This window comes from Ambystoma mexicanum, chromosome 1p (assembly GCF_040938575.1).
Source record: "Ambystoma mexicanum isolate Mex_15411 chromosome 1p, UKY_AmexF1_1, whole genome shotgun sequence".
Taxonomy (NCBI): Eukaryota; Metazoa; Chordata; class Amphibia; order Caudata; family Ambystomatidae; genus Ambystoma; species Ambystoma mexicanum.
Genome location: NC_090921.1, coordinates 1,034,570,323 through 1,034,586,127, shown reverse-complemented (window position 1 = coordinate 1,034,586,127; position 15,805 = coordinate 1,034,570,323). Strand labels below are relative to the sequence as shown.

Here is a 15,805-nt window from a genome sequence, read left to right as displayed (position 1 = left end):
CTTCATCCAGCGTCCTAGTCAATCAATGGGTTCAGAATCCAAGCCAATTGTAGCTTCGACAGACACAGCCATTTTCTCTCCCCTCATGTCATACTTACCTTTCACATGCTGTTGCCGGCCCTCACCTGCCTCATGGCCTCCATGAAAAGTGAGAAGGGACTAGCAGTAGGTCCTTCACCAATTTCATGGTGGCCATCCTTTTGAGCCTTCATAGAGTTGAAACATCGTTGCCATTGTAACACTTAAAGCTGCAACTAGCCTTTTCTGATTCTCTTCTTCTAAAATGGTATTCTGTTACACTTTAAAACAATTTGACAAGGAACTGTGTATGGCAGTATGTTTCATTTGTGCACTGTGGAGTTTTTCACAGAAGGTCAATATTCTATCTGTAAGTTATTGCTCATTTTAAACCACAACACTGCTTTTAAATGCATTGTATTAAACTGCTTTACATATTTTTTGCAACATACTACAAGCTTCTTATTGGGTTGATTTGATTAGATTTCTTACATGGCGCTAACGATCGGACGGGGGAATCCAAGCACACGTCCAACAATAGATGGCCATTCGGTTTTAGTCGGAGGACAAGAGGTCTAACCGACTCTGGAGAATCAGGGCTGTTGTCAGAACAGCCAGGTCTTCATCTCTTTCACAATGTATCGCTCGAACAGTAAAGGAGGCTTCCATGGCAAAACCCTGGGTACGTCAATTTGGAATTTGCTTTGATATATTTTGGGGATCTTTTGGGTGTATATTTTAAACAATGTTTAAAGTATCCTGGCACCAGCCCTACAGGTAAGGGGTGCATTGGCTGCTTTTACTCCCTAGAAATAGCTCCATACTCCCAACAAATCAAAATGTAGAGTAAACATACTCCAAACAAAAAATAGGACACCGGCACATAGGATCTTGTGCTCCTGCTTTCATCCACATAGCTCCATGGTTATGTTTGGAGCAGAAGTGCACGTAGTACCACAGGAAGAAACTAATATTTCTCCCTGATTGGAAGATGTAAACTTGTATCTTTTTGTAATTTGTATGTGTAAGTGGCGCAAAGGAATAATTATTACAAAAACATTTCTATTTTCCAGGTAGAAAAATGTCCTTGCTTATAAAATACTCCCATTGGGTATTTGACTTACTCAAATCATTTCACTCCCAACTTTAAAAAATAGGGAGTAAAATACTCCCACTTCACTCTTATCTGGAGCGCTACGGCTGGCACATTCCAGTAGATAGGTTTGTGGGCAAAGTTGAGGCTTTAAGCTCGACTCTGGATCGCACTGGTAAGCAATACAGATTTCGTGAAATGGGAGCCATATGGTGAGGTCTATGGGTGTTGGTGAGAATTCTTGCAGGGGAGTTGATCAGAATCTGTAGGCAATTGATTACAGATTTGATGTTCCAATATTCTATTCTTGAGCCTATAATGGCTTGGCTACGAATCCACGATGCTCCTGTGATAGAAAAGATTTAACTTTGTCAGACCAGCATGTGATGAACTGTTTTGCATACTATCTGTTTTGCATGTTTTGCCGAGGTTAGCTTGGAGTCATATGTTACTTCCAGATGCTCAGTGGTGTTGCCTTGGATATTCAAAAACCTGAAGGAGGCCGTCGCTGTTTGTAAAGTTATTCTAATTAAGAAGAGAAGGGTTTCAGTCTTGACAGGGTTTAAACAAGCTCTGTCATCCATTTTTCAAAATATAGTAGATCTTTTCTAGGATAATCATTCTGTCTGTGGAGAATGAAGACCAGATGTGTGTAAACAGTGTAGTTTTCAGAGATAGACATGTCCCTTGGGCAACCCCAAACTCCAACTGGGTAACCCTGTACTGGTGGGATCCCAGGCACACACTATCGACTCTTGTTTAACATTTTTTTTAAATCCATTTTACCACCTTGTGTGACAGCAGAGCCACTGCAACCAATCAAGAGGGTGGGGTGATCCAGGGTTTCAAAGGGTTCACATAAATCCAGCAGTAGGAGCCTTCCGCCCGAGACCGTTACCCAAGTGTGCAAGAGGCTTTCCTTTATAGCCAACAAAACCAATTCAGTGCTGCGTTTTGATCTGAACCTTGATCGGGAATCTACCAACAATTTGTTTTTTTTCCCAGATCAGATTGCAGTTGGTTGTTGGCGATTTTATCTAAAAATGTAAACAAGAAGGGAAAAGGTGCAATCTGTGTATAGGTAGAATATTAAAGGCGATCTAGGGACAGCTTTTCAGTGTTTTTTAAACAATGAGGTAATCCAAATGTACTTTAATTTGATGGAAATTATATTGTGGGGAAAAGAGATGAATTAATTGAGAAATGAAAAAAGCCATCAGTTCAATACATTGTTTGGCTAAAAGGTAGAGGCGCCCCAGGGCAGTACGTATGATTCCTTTTTTTAACCACCATTTCTGGTGAGACCATCGAGAATGAAAAGGAGAAGTCTCTTTAAGTTTAAATCCAATAATTAATTTAAATGGTGTATGTCTTTTTTTTCTTTCGCCCAACAGATCATAAATTCTTCATATGCAGGGTTTGAAATTGCTTGGAGCTATTTAGCTCCTGGGTAAAGCCCAGAAAATCTTGGTTGGCTTGAAACCAGCTACCAGGAGCTACATTTGGCTCCACAGGCGGACTGATGCCATACAAATATATCAACATGACAGCAACCCTGTGCATTTGGGAATGTATATAAATGAGCATTCGGATATGTCCAGACATTTAAAGCATAATGGATCACATATTTATTTTATTTATTTACATTTGTATAGCGCCTAGCGGCCCTGGTATAATTGACAAAATGTTTTATGGTTTTCATCTCATGTAGGAGTTACATTTACACCATGCTATATAATAGCTACTGGTTCCCAGCGGTAGCTCCTGCTTACTGGGCAATCTCATTTACCCAGAAGCTGCTTCTTTGCTGCTGCTAATCACATCCTTATTTCGATCCCTGCAATATGTATCGATAACTGACAGATCTGTTGCTTCTGTGAGGGGTCAGAAATGAGAGGCGGACACAAGGTTGTAATATTCTGTCAGACATTTTAATGAACGCAGCATGGGTTGGAATAATGCCTCTCTAACCCTATCCTAAAGAAAGGTTCCCGGCATAGGAAACTAAAACTAAGAATCAGTCTGTCAAGTAGTTGTTAACTTAGAAAATGTCCTTGCATCCAAAACATTCCAAACTGACCCTCACACTAGAAACAAACAATTCTGGGGTATCATATCTCAAACATTCCCTGTTATCCTCTTTGGTGGGTGGTTCCCATAAGGCCTCATACACCATATTTTCCACAATCTTGCCCCTATTGATTTTATAGGCTTTGAGGAGAGATATAAAATAATCCTCAATTCTTCATCCACAAGTAAGAAGGGGTAGCATTTTTAACTTTGCCGCTTTACAGGGTAAAACGTACAGGGAGGGACAAGCTGATCGTGAAATCTAATCGTAAATGCAGAGAAACTATTATTTTGTCTTTCCCAGGTAGCAGACAATTTTGGGGACGAAATAGATGGTAGATATTGCCCACCATGGTTTTCCTAGCTGGTAAAATAGCTTGGTTGGATAATAACTGTAAGACAACCCCTACCTTAGAATGCAAGAGAGTAAAGGCCTCATGGTCTTTTCCCAAAGATCTGAATTTATTGGCAGTAAAGTGAATAGGCCTTGTTTTTTTTCCAGTTACCGATGTGAAGTAAATGGATCCTATCTCAGTTCCTTGGGGATATGATCCATTAGTGGGAGAGGTATTACTGTTCCACTCATCTCCAGATGTAACAAATGTGGGGCTAGTGTTTACTCATGTGGGATTCCCAGTTTGTGTCTACGGAATCCGATCCCACTTCTGACGCCATATGTTAGGGGTCAGAAATGAGAGGTGGACATGAGGTTGTAATATTCTCAGAGTCCAATATTTTAATTAACCCAAAATGGGTTCGGAATAGCACCTCTCTAACCCTATCCCAAAGAAAGGAAACTACAGCCAAGAATCCTTCTGTTTCAAGTAGTTGGCAACTTAGAAACCGTCCTTGTTTCCAAAACATTCTAAACTGACCCTCACACTAGAAACAATTAAGGGCACAAGGAAATATCTCTGACTTATATTCAGTGTAAATTGTTCATAATCAAAACATACGGATACTTTCAAAGGTGCTTTCCAAGGAGAAACCCTTGAATCCAGAGGATGGGTCTCTGCCCCTGGATTAAGTGCCAAGAGTGTCTCTTTATCCAATAATTCCTTGAGGATTTTACACTGGATTCGGAAAGTTCTTGTCCAACCAATACATTATATAATACCCAACAATGTGTTTGTAGCAAAAGTGTTTCTCTTGAGCAACAATTTCTTTATATTGGATTCACAAGGTTCTTGTTCAGTAAACTTGAAGGATTGGTTAGAGTACTCCCCTACCAGAGATCCTTTTATGGGCTTTCTAAACTTTGTGATATACTCTCAGTCCAGGTATTCTTCCAAAATATTAGAGCCCTGATACAACTTTAAAAGCCTGGTGCATTTACATGTCAAAACCTCTTTCATATACTTTCCAGACTCCCTGGTGTACTTCCCTGCCAGGTATTTTGTATCACTGTTAAACCTTTTTACTACTCTGGTGGATTGCCTGCTAAACTTCCTTGCCAGGAATCCTCCCTGGGATCTTCAGATCGCCTGGTGTACTTCCCCACCAAGTATCTTCCCAAAGTTTTCAAAAATGCCTAGTAGATTTAGCTGCTAGGACTTAAAACATCTTCTTTGGATTCCTGATCTACTCCTTTATCAGGAATCCTTTCATGGGCCTGTGCTTTAGCACCTTGAAGTGTCACATGTGCTAGATGGAATTACCAGTAAAGATGTTGGACCCAAATAGCCTGACAGACTCAAAGAATATGGCAAAGCACTACCTTATTATCAACATGAAATAAAGTAGGGCAATCTGGCGAACAACACCACTTGCACCCAATTGTAATCATACAAAGGTTTTATACCTCACTGTACATCAGCATGTTGCTACATAGACCCTCTGATTGGTTGGCATGCTTTCCTTACCTTGGACTTCGGCTTGTTAGCATGTAAGCAAAATGGACCCCAGGTGCCGAGAGCAACGCCGGACTACTCCCCACTTTCCCAATTATTCCATCCCTCATCGGTCCAGCACTAACCCAAGACTTCTCCTTTGTAGTTAACCTTGCAGTCTGTTCTTTATCCTGGGACTTTTAAGGGAGTGTAGTTACACCATTATCTTTGCCAAGAGCTTAATGAATAGACCTTGTTTTTGACTTCTGAGTCACGTTTGAGGAGACTGCTAATTTGTCAATTTCAGGCCTTTTACTGCTATTTGATTAAATTATACTGGGTGTCATTAGCCTTCTCGGCCTCTAGAGACTTGCTCACTCCACCTTGCATAGACTTTTTGCATCTCGATTTGTCCAATACTTGGCTCTTGCAGATGTTTTCCTCTTTGCTTTATCTAAGAGCAATGGGTCTTGCGTACATGGCTTATTCTTTTGACTCACCTTGTGCTTTTCTATTATTCCTAGAAGTAGCATCCTTGATCCCAGGCCAATAGACTCCTCTTTATTCTTCACATAAAGCTGTTTTTCAACACATCCAGACTCTGCAGCCTTGGTCTGTCGCTGAGGTAGCTTGGTTTTAATACAAATCTGATCATCATGGCAGCTCTAGTCATGTTATGTTTTCGTCTGCAGCAAGCTTCTGTATGTCTCGTCTACCTTGCGTTTCTGTGCATATACACTTTTTCATCAGCAGGTTGCTTTGTCTTCTTTGCATATATGATTTCGAATGGATTGTGTCCTCCAACACATTCCACATCTTTGATATGTAATGTCCACAGCTTTGCACTGCCGAAACTTTTTCGGCAGAGAGCGTCCTGCGTCAATGGCGTCAGGTCCATGGCCCTCAAAGGCCTCCGTCGAGCGCGACGTCACAGGATGTTATAAATGGGACGCACGGCGCCCGTAGCCTCAGTTCAATTCTTTTTCCGTGAACGAACTTCATGGACTATGCGCGCCTCGTGTGTTTTCTTCATTAAAGATGTCTTTCTCTTCGACCCCTCCGACTCCGCGGTCTGGCTTTAAGACCTGCCGGGACTCCAATTAGAAGATGTCACTCACCGACCCCCACTACATTTGTTTGTGGTGCCTGGGCGAATCGCACAACACTGACGACTGCTCGAAATGCCAGTCGCTGACTGCCAAGGCCTTGCGGAAGGGGGAAGCTCCAGGTAGGTAGAGGCTCTAAGCCTGTTAAGTCCCTGACTTCCAAGTCCAAGGGGGTTTCCACTGACGACACGAGGGGCGACTCTCCGCGTCGGAAGGATTCCCGGGGATCTTGGTCCCGGAGTGGTTCCTGCCACTTGTCTTCCTCATCCCGGCACTCGAGGAAGCACCGTCACTGGTCGCCTTCCCCGTCCTCCTTGAAGGATGGTCCCTCGAGGAAGGTTACGTGCCCTATGAAGTCCTCGACTCCGGAGGAATGGGCGGCGTTTAAGAAATCCATGATGGCAATTTTTCAATCACAGGTCCGGTCGCGCCTTCTGACGAAGCCACCCATGATCGGTCTCGTTCCGTAGCTCGCATGCCTTCGGGCTCGGTTTTGAGACGCGACACACTTCGGGAGCCGTCGAGGTCCCGTACGGACAAGGAATCGAAAGATCGCAAGAGACGTGTCTCTAGGTCTCGGTCCTCGTCCCCAGTGAGACCATAGCAACCTATTGAGGGATTGGGGCCAGCGTCGACTGTGCTGTGCATTCGGACATCAACGCCTTGCTGTCATATCAGCCCACAGCGCCGTCGGCACCTGTGTCGACGCCAAAGCCTTCGGCGATCACGATGTCGAGGTTGTCGACGCTATTGATGTCAAAGCCTTTGGCGCTATCGGTGCCTTTCGGGATTCTTTCTCGAAATTTGTCATGGGAGTACCCGGATATTGTGGATCCTCGTAGGAAGGCTACGTCGAAGTCTGTGAGGCCGGTTTTGGCCTCCAGGCCCTCCTCTGTCCCCAGACCTGGGTTTCAACTCCCTCCTGAATGATATTCATGAAGAGGAAAGGTCTGAGGTTGAGGGACCTGGGGACCTTGATGATGATCCACCTTTTTCTGGAGACAGTCAGTTGGAGGAGTTGAGGCAGACCCTCCATGATGGCAGTAGGCTAGACACTTCCCCAGAAGTGGAGTTTGGTAGACCTGAACCTGGGGCTCATGCAGAGTCTTCTAATAGGAGACTCATGGCGCGAGTCTCTGAGTATCTGGGCTGGTCTAGTCCTCCTAAAGACTTTGTGCAGGATGATCTGATGGACATCTTGGATCAAGATGTCCTCTAACCCTGTTTTGCCATTTCATCTTACCTTGCAGAAAAGGGTGGCAGCTGCTTGGCGGTCCCTGGAATCTCTTCCGGCCGTTAAGTCTTCGACCAAGAAATACCACCCTTCCGTTAGCGACCTCAGCTAAAGATCTACTCACACCACTCCCGACAGTTTGTTGGTTCAGGCGACTACGGCCACCTCGAGGCAGGCGGCGTACCCTATCTTGTCCAGCATGGGGTCTGGCATGGATTCACATGCTCATGAATATTCCCCGTCGTCAGGCTGGGAATCCTCGGTAAAGAAAAAACCAGTATCAGTTTCGTTTCTGATCTGTCTTTCGTAGTAGTAAGCCTTAATCCATCCGGCCAAGGCCTCTATCGAGACAGTCGCGGCGGCCCTGGCTCAGCCTGTGGAGGCGACTTCGGGGTTCAGAGTCTCCCTGCCACCGCGGAGGGGGTCCTCTTTTATGCCCATCGACAGGACCCCCGTGAAACCTCCGACGGAGAAGAAAAAGGGGGGACAGGAGGTCGCCGTGGATTCGGCCTCAACCTCTGAGGAAGAACTGATCGAGGTCTTAAGCCACGGCGTAGGCGTGGAAGAAGACCAACTCGTCGGGAGGGATCCCGACGCAGGAGACGACGACATCGTCGAGGGTACCGACGGGGCCCCTGACCGCCCGTCGGATTCCCCTCTGCCAGTGCCGCAAGACAACTCGGCGGCCATTTTGTTGGCTATACAGTCCTTAGGCACAGAGATAAGGACGAGACTGCCGTTACCAGTGGAGGAACCACTCCCGTCGGGGGACCCGGAACCAGGCCCTTCGGGCAGCCCCCCTCCTAAGAAAAGAAGGATTCACCCTCCACCTCCTTTTCAGCCGTCGCGCCCCGTTCAGCCCTCCTCCCCGTCCACGATGGGGAGCGCACACCGAAAATCTACACGCGAGAGGCCTTTGGCTCCCGACGGAGAAGTCCCTCCATATCAACGTCCTGGAGCTCCGTGCAGTGTTCTGGGCCCTCAGGTCCTTCCTTCCGTCCCTCAAGGGCAAGGTGGTGAGGATCTTCACTGACAACACCACCACCATGTTTTACATCAGGAAACAGGGCGGAACCAGGTCCCCAGCACTGTCCAAGGAGGCGCAGGACCTGTGGCATTGGGCCGTCACCCAAAGGATGTTTCTGGTGCCGTTTCATCTGGCAGGGATAAAAAACACCATCGCCGACTCACTCAGCAGGGAGCTGCGCTCGTGCCACGAGTGGGAACTACGGCAGGATCTAGTGGATCGCCTCTTCCGACGGTGGGGCACACCTCAGATCGACCTGTTCGCGACGGCGACGAACTCCAAGTGCCGGAGGTTCGCCAGCAGGTTTCCCCAGCCGAGGAGCATGGGCGATGCTTTCTCGTTCCCCTGGGAAGGCCTGTTCCTATACGCGTTCCCTCCACTGCCACTGCTGATCCGGCTCATCAACCAGCTCAAGAGGTCACGGTGCAGGATGATCCTCGTCGCACCTGCGTGGCCGAGGCAGATATGGTTCCCGGACCTTCTGGACTTGTCAGCGTCCCAGTCAATCAAGCTGCCAGTGGACGCGGATCTGCTCTCCAGGGAAGGAGGCGCCATCCTCCACCACGACCCGAAGTCGCTGAACTTGCAGGCCTGGCTCCTGCAGCGCTAGAGTTTGGAGGATACGACATACCGGCCGACTGCAGAGAGGTTCTTGCAAAGGCCAGGGCGTCCTTGACTCTTAAATGCTACGGACACAAATGGAAGAGGTTCTCTGTCTGGTGCCACGCACAGAAGATTAACCCTCTAAGGATTACGGCTCCCCAAGTACTGCCGTACCTGTTGACGCGGGCCAAGGCTGGACTGGCACACGCGTCCATCAAGATTCATCTTGCTGCGATCTCCCGATACACCAGAACCACGGGGCGGACGTCCTTGTGGTCTCATCGTCTGGTGAAAGAGTTCATGAAGGGACTGTTCAGATCGTTCCCGCCGGTGAAGGCTGCGGCCCCAGCGTGGGAGCTCAACGTGGTGCTGACCAAGCTCATGGGACCTCCGTTCGAGCCTCTGCACTCGGCCCTGTTGAAGTTCCTGTCATGGAAAACAGCGTTTCTTGTGGCCATCACCTCCGCACGACGAGTGGGAGAGATCCAGGCCCTATCTTGCAAGCCACCATACTTGACTTTTCACGACACGAGGGTGGTGCTCAGGACGCACCCCTCCTTCATGCCCAAGGTGCCGTCGGAATTCCACCTCAACGAACCCTTGGTGTTGCCTATGTTTTTCCCGTCGCCTTCGTCGCCGGCTGAGAGGACTTTGCACTCGCTTGATGTGGCTAGAGCGCTGAAGTTCTACGTGGACCGCACAAAGTGTTTTCGGAAGACGTCACAACTCTTTGTGAACTTTGGACCTGTCAATCAGGGGAAGGCTCTCTCGAAGGCTTCCATTTCCAGATGGCTCTCCGGCTGTATCATGTACTGTCATCGGTTGGAAAACCGACCGCTGCCTGGCCGTCCGAGAGCCCATTCCACCAGAGCGATCGCAGCTACCACGGCGTTCCTATCTGGTGTGCCCCTGCTGGACATATGCAGGGCTGCTACGTGGAGGTCGACGCACACCTTCACGAAATTCTACTGCGTCGATCGGGATTCCAGGGAGGAGTCCAGGGTCGGCCAAGCAGTGCTGCGCAACCTGTTCGCCTGAGGTGAGCCTGGTGAGGAGGTAAGATTGCTTAATGTTGAGTTTGATGTAATGCTTAATGTTGAGCCTTTGCCACCTCCCGTGGTTGTGCATGTGTGTACTGCTATGTATTCTTTATTCATGAGCATGTGAATCCATGCCAGACCCCATGCTGGAGAAGGAACAAGTTACTTACCTGTAACTGTTGTTCTCCAGCATGGGTCTGGCATGGATTCACATGCGAACCCTCCCGCCTACCCCTCTGCGGCTCTTCACTTGGTCATACTGCCACTTCACGTGCTTCCAAATCTGAAGATGGCTGCCAGAGGCGGGGCTTAGGTAGAGGGCAGTCATTGGCTGTGGTCAGTATGACGCAGAGACCAGTGATTGGTTACTACTACGAAAGACAGATCAGAAACGAAACTGATACTCGTTTTTTCTTTACCGAGGATTCCCAGCCTGACGACGGGGAATATTCATGAGCATGTGAATCCATGCCAGACCCATGCTGGAGAACAACAGTTACAGGTAAGTAACTTGTTCCATCCCTCTGGATAGGGACGACAAGCGATTCAACGGTTGGGCCCGGAAGGTATTTTCTGCTGGGAGCATGCCCTGAAATCGGCCAACCCCAGGTGTGCCTTGGCAAGGTTTTACACACTATGCAATTGTTTCTTTGGCGGCTGAGCATATTCCTGAGGGGGAAGTAAGGGATGGGGGTTCCTTGCTCTCATGCAGGACGCAAGGGTGCCATGTGCGAGTCCCATCAGTCGGGTTTGGATACGTCCGACAGTGTTAGCCGATCCATGGCTGCGAGCACCGTTCTATGCAGATTTGCGTAGTTGCGGAAGTCTGGGTTTGCTCCGGATGTGCAGGCCCGTCTTCTCAACTTGCCCTTTGATGGCACACATTTGTTTGGCAGCAAGGCTGACGAGAGCCTTGAGGTTGCAGACCTCAAAAGCTGCAGTCAAATCTTTAAGCGCTGCTGTGCGCCAACCTCTGCATTTTTGTCCTAGGGGACAGCAGTTGAGGGGGGGGGTTCCTTTTGTTACTAGTCCTTTGGTAGAACGAGAGGGGCCGCTAGTCAAAGTGGACAGCGAAAGAGTACCTGTGGTGGTCGGGGAAATCCTGGTACCAAAGCCGCTCAGGCAGCTCCCTTTTTGCCTTCAGGCACTGCCGAAGCTGCTTCCAAACAGTCATGAGGCCATGTCCCATGGTTCGCTGGTTGGGGGCAGACTGTCTCAGTATCTCGAAGAATGGCGTGCCATTACTTCAAATGCTTGGGTCTGGATACCATCGCCCACGGCTACTGCCTTCCCTTCCTTCAGCGGCCTCACGACAATCCACCGGGGAAACTTTCTTTGAAGCTTCCGGATCCGCTCCTTGCGCAGGAAATTTTGAGCCTGCTGGAGAAAGGCGCTATAGAATTGGTGCCTGTAGCGGAAAGGAACAAGGGATGGCATTCCCCTTATTTTTGTATCCCAAAGATAGACTGGGGTTTGAGACCCATCATGGATTTGCGTTGGCTGAACAAACTTCTCAGGAAAGACAAGTTAAAGATGGTCACTCTTTCTCAAGTCCTCCAGGCCCTTCAACTTCAGGATTGGTTGGTGTCTCTGGACCTCAAGGATGCTTACTTCCATGTGCCGATCGGTCCAGCGCACAGGAAGTACCTGAGGTTTGCGGCTGGCGACTCGCATTTTCAGTTTCGGGTCCTGGCGTTCGGATTGACCCCCCCCCCCCTCCGAGGGTCTTCACCAAGCTAATGGTGGTGGTGGCAGCGTACCTCAGGCGAGGGGGGGATTCACGTCTATCCCTACCTGTACGACTGGCTGATCAGGGCACGCTCTCCCGAGCTAGCGTTGGATCATCTCATTGTCACCTGCCGCACCCTTCACAGGCTGGGCTTCTCCCTGAAAGTCGCACCTGACACCTTCCCAACAGCTCCAGTACATCGGGCTGTATTGGACACGTCCTTGGAAGTAATCACCTCCCAAGGTAAGGGCTCATCACATTGTGCAGATGGTGGACAAGTTTCAACATGCCCAGAGTCTCCCGGCATTCAAATTCTTAAGGTTGCTTGGCCTCAAGGCATCCTGCATTTTTCTGGTTCCAAAAGCACGGCTGCGGATGAGATCCCTGCAGCGGGTGCTCAAGATGCAGTGGTCGCAGTTCTCCGGCAAGATGTCGAATTCCGTTCAGATTCCACTCTCGGTCTCCTAGGATCTTCTGTGGTGGGCCAATGAAGGGAACCATGATGAAGGGGGAACAATTTTGGCAACCGTGGCCGTAGGTAATGGTAGTGACAGAAGCTTCCCTCACAGGACGGGGCGCTCATGTCAAAGACTTGACCACAAGCGGTCGTTGGTCTCCGTCGGAGTCCAGACTCCACTTCAATCTGTCAGAGCTGAGGGCCTTTAGGCTAGCCCTGAAGGCTTTTCTGCCCTCTGTACGGGGGAAAAGTGTCCTAATCATGACGGACAACACAGTGGCTATGCATTACCTCAACAAAAAGGGGGGGGGGGTAGGGTCACTTCCGTTATGCAGAGAGGCAATGCAGCTCTGGTTCTGGGCCATCCAGCAGGAAATTTCGATCTCGGCAGTTCATCTGGCCGAAGACGAAAATGTGGCGGCGGACGCACGAGCAGGCAGAGCACGGTCTCCCACGAGTGGGAGTTGGCTCAGGACGTCCTTCAGGAGATCTTCGCCCTTTGGGGAACCCTGCAAGAGGATCTCTTTGCCCCCAGTATCAACCGGAAGTGCGAGAGATTCTGCTCAAGGGAATTTCCTCGAAGAGGAGCCTTTAGGAGACACGCTCATGGTGGATTGGTCATTCCCACTGCTGTACGCGTTTCCTCCAGTCCCTGTCATTCCTCAAGTGTTGCAGAGGTTCGGTTCCCACATGATCCTCATTGCTCCGGATTGAGCCAGGAGAGCGTGGTACCCAGACCTTCTGGAAATGTCCATCTGCCCTCCACGCCATCTTCCCCACCGAGAGGATCTGCTCTCGCACAAGGGGAACATGGGGGGCGGGGAGGGAGGAGAATCAGGTTCTCCATCCAGAGGTCAAGACTCTCAACCTTCACGCTTTGTATCTGAAAGGTTGAGGTATAAGGATTGGGACCTCCCGGATGAAGTGATGGAGGTGTTGCTTTCGGCCAGGCGGCCTGCAACCAAATCCCTATGACTTTGCCGTTGGCATAAATTCTGTGACTGGTGCACGGATCCCATCATCCTTTTCAGTGCTCCATTCCTATGGTTTTGTCTTTCTTGCTTTCTTGGCCTTCAAGTGGGGTACCATTTAAAGGTTACCTGGCGGCGCTGTCTATCTTTAAGCGCTCGTCTGAAGAATGTTCTTATTTTAAGATTCCTTTGATTTCCCAGTTTCTTAAAGGACTGACTAATGTATTTCCACCGTTACCCTTCCTGGTGCCAGTTTGGGATTTGAATTTGGTTTTGAAATGTCTCATGGGTGCTCCGTTTGAACCTTTGCAGTCTTGTCCTTTGAGGTTACTGTCCTTCAAGTATGTGTTCTTGGTTGTGGTTACTTACACTCGCAGAGTGAGTGAATTTCAGGCATTTTCATCGAAGCCACCCTTTACTGTGTTTCACAAGGACCGGGTTGTACTGCGAGTACGTCCCCCTTTTCTACCTAAGGTAGTCTCTGAATATCATTTGAGTCAAAAGGTGGTTCTTCCATCTTTCTACCCTCCTCCTCATCCTGTTAAGGATGAGGAGCGTCTCCATAGGTTGGATCCTAGGAGAGCTCTTAGCTTTTACATTTCTAGGATGTCCAGGGTCAGAGTGGACGATCAACTCTTTGTAGGATATGCTGGACACTGATTGGGCCAGGCTGTTACTAAACAGACCTTGTCCAGGTGGATTACCTTTACCATTCCGGAGTGTTACCGGTTGGCGGGTCAAGACCCTCCTGATGGGTTGAGAGCTCATTCCACTAGGGGTGTGGCTACTTCCACCGCCCTCCAGTGGGGTGTTCCTATTAGGAATATTTGTGATGCCGCTACTTGGGCTTCCGTTCATACATTTGTAAAACATTATTCCCTGGATACTATCCATGGTCAGGAAATGGCCTTTGGGAAGGCGGTTCTTTGTTCCACAATCTAATTGGGTACTCTAAATTCTTTTGCCTCCTCCATTTACTGGTACTGCTTTGGGAGTTTGTCAAAGATGTGGAAGGTGTTGGAGGATGATCATTCAGAAGGAACGGCCATTGGCAGCAAACAGAACTATACCCATAAATACACCTTTAGAGCAACTTGAGGCTGCCACAAAAGCTAGTGTGCCCAATTTAAAGGCATTACATACCCGATGTATCCAATGGTCAGCATCCCAACATGCTCCAGATGTAAAGTATCATTATAAGGCAGAATTGCAAAGAATGAGTGGATTGACGTGGACACAGAGCCAGACACCGCACTGCCTGACGTGCCATTTTCTTTTTCTTTTCTCTCCTCCCAAATAATTTACTGTGCTGGCTCTGCTATACCAGCAGTGGGGACACATTCCAAATATGCTGCTGCATGTTCAGCAGTGGTAGGACACTTTACACATGCAGAAGCATTTGTACACACTGATATTGCAACAAAGCACATGGGAAACATGTCTGCCCAGACTGCTGAATTGCATGGATTGCTGTTTGAATTGCGCCAAGCAGCCTCTGGGAAGCCCATGCTAGCCGTCTCAGATTCAGATTACGTTGTCAGGGCTTATAACACTGATTTGCATGATGAATTCAAAATGACTTTAGAGACATTAGGTAACTCTGGTATCAAGTTTGGGACCTTAAACAGACTTATCCTTTGTTATGGGTGATGCACACAAGAGCACATTGGCAATGCATTGGCAGATAAATATGTCAAAGAGCACACAGTGAGAAAAACGATAGCAGCCATAACTCGCTCGGCAACTGCAATGGATGAGGAAATAAAAGAAGCTTGTTTAGGTATTGTACCTAGGCTGACAGGTTTCCCAAGTAATTACATTTATGACATTGAGAATAATAAAGCTGTAGTCAACAATTTCTATGAAAAAAGAGGATCCTATTGTTTGCACCCAAGCATGCTGGACTTGCATCTACCTATTTTGGGATTAGTGGAACTGCACAGCTACTCCTTGACCGGTGTTGGTGGCCAGGATTAAGACAACAGGTTAAAGTATACATAGTGAACTGTGACACATGTCTGAAGACAACTGTGGACCACAGCAAAAAACCTAAAGAGGCACCTTTTAAGAAAGGCAACCTCGCCTTTTGAGATTCCATATCTGGATCATATAGGTCCACTACCAGCAATAAATACGTACACATATATTCTAGTAATAGTGGATTCTTGCACTAGCTTCACCTGGATGATTCATCAAAAGAGAGCAGACTGCAAATTAGTCATACAGGCACTCAGGGGTGTAGTAGCCATGACAGCAACTCAAACGTTGCATGCTGATAATGGTGCAGCTTTTGCAGGGTGGGCCCTGAGAAAGGCATTGGAGGCGTCGGGAACAGAGCTGCACTATTCCATCCTTTCCATCCTGAGGCGAACGGGATTATAGAAAGAGACAATCGTGCCTGACAAAGTGCATCCTTTCAATCGGGGGTAACTGGGTGGACCACGTGCCTCTAGTGATCAGAAGTTTAAGTAATTTACCACGCCAGTCTCTATAAAACGGTAAGACTCCATTTGAACTCTTGTTTGGGAGAAAGATGTTTATGCTTGCCCTGCACGCTCTCCCCAACCACCTCTCTAGGCAAGAGCAACTGCTGGCGACAACGCTGCTGGGGGAATCCCTCCAGGTGGA

General features: G+C 48.3%; 1 protein-coding gene across 6 annotated transcripts in view; it reads left to right on the top strand.

The window, feature by feature from the left end:
* The window catches only part of LOC138447719 (zinc finger protein 271-like), a 308,054-nt gene that overhangs the window by 227,042 nt on the left and 65,207 nt on the right, over positions 1-15,805 (top strand). Inside the window, exon 1 of one of the 6 annotated variants that reach the window (XM_069604043.1) lies at positions 561-700. The exons of the other annotated variants lie outside the window; for them this stretch is intronic. Coding sequence (XP_069460144.1) covers positions 655-700 — 46 coding nt within the window. The 5' untranslated portion in view covers positions 561-654. Of the gene's footprint in view, positions 1-560; positions 701-15,805 lie in introns of those variants that run through there. 6 annotated transcript variants of the gene reach the window in all.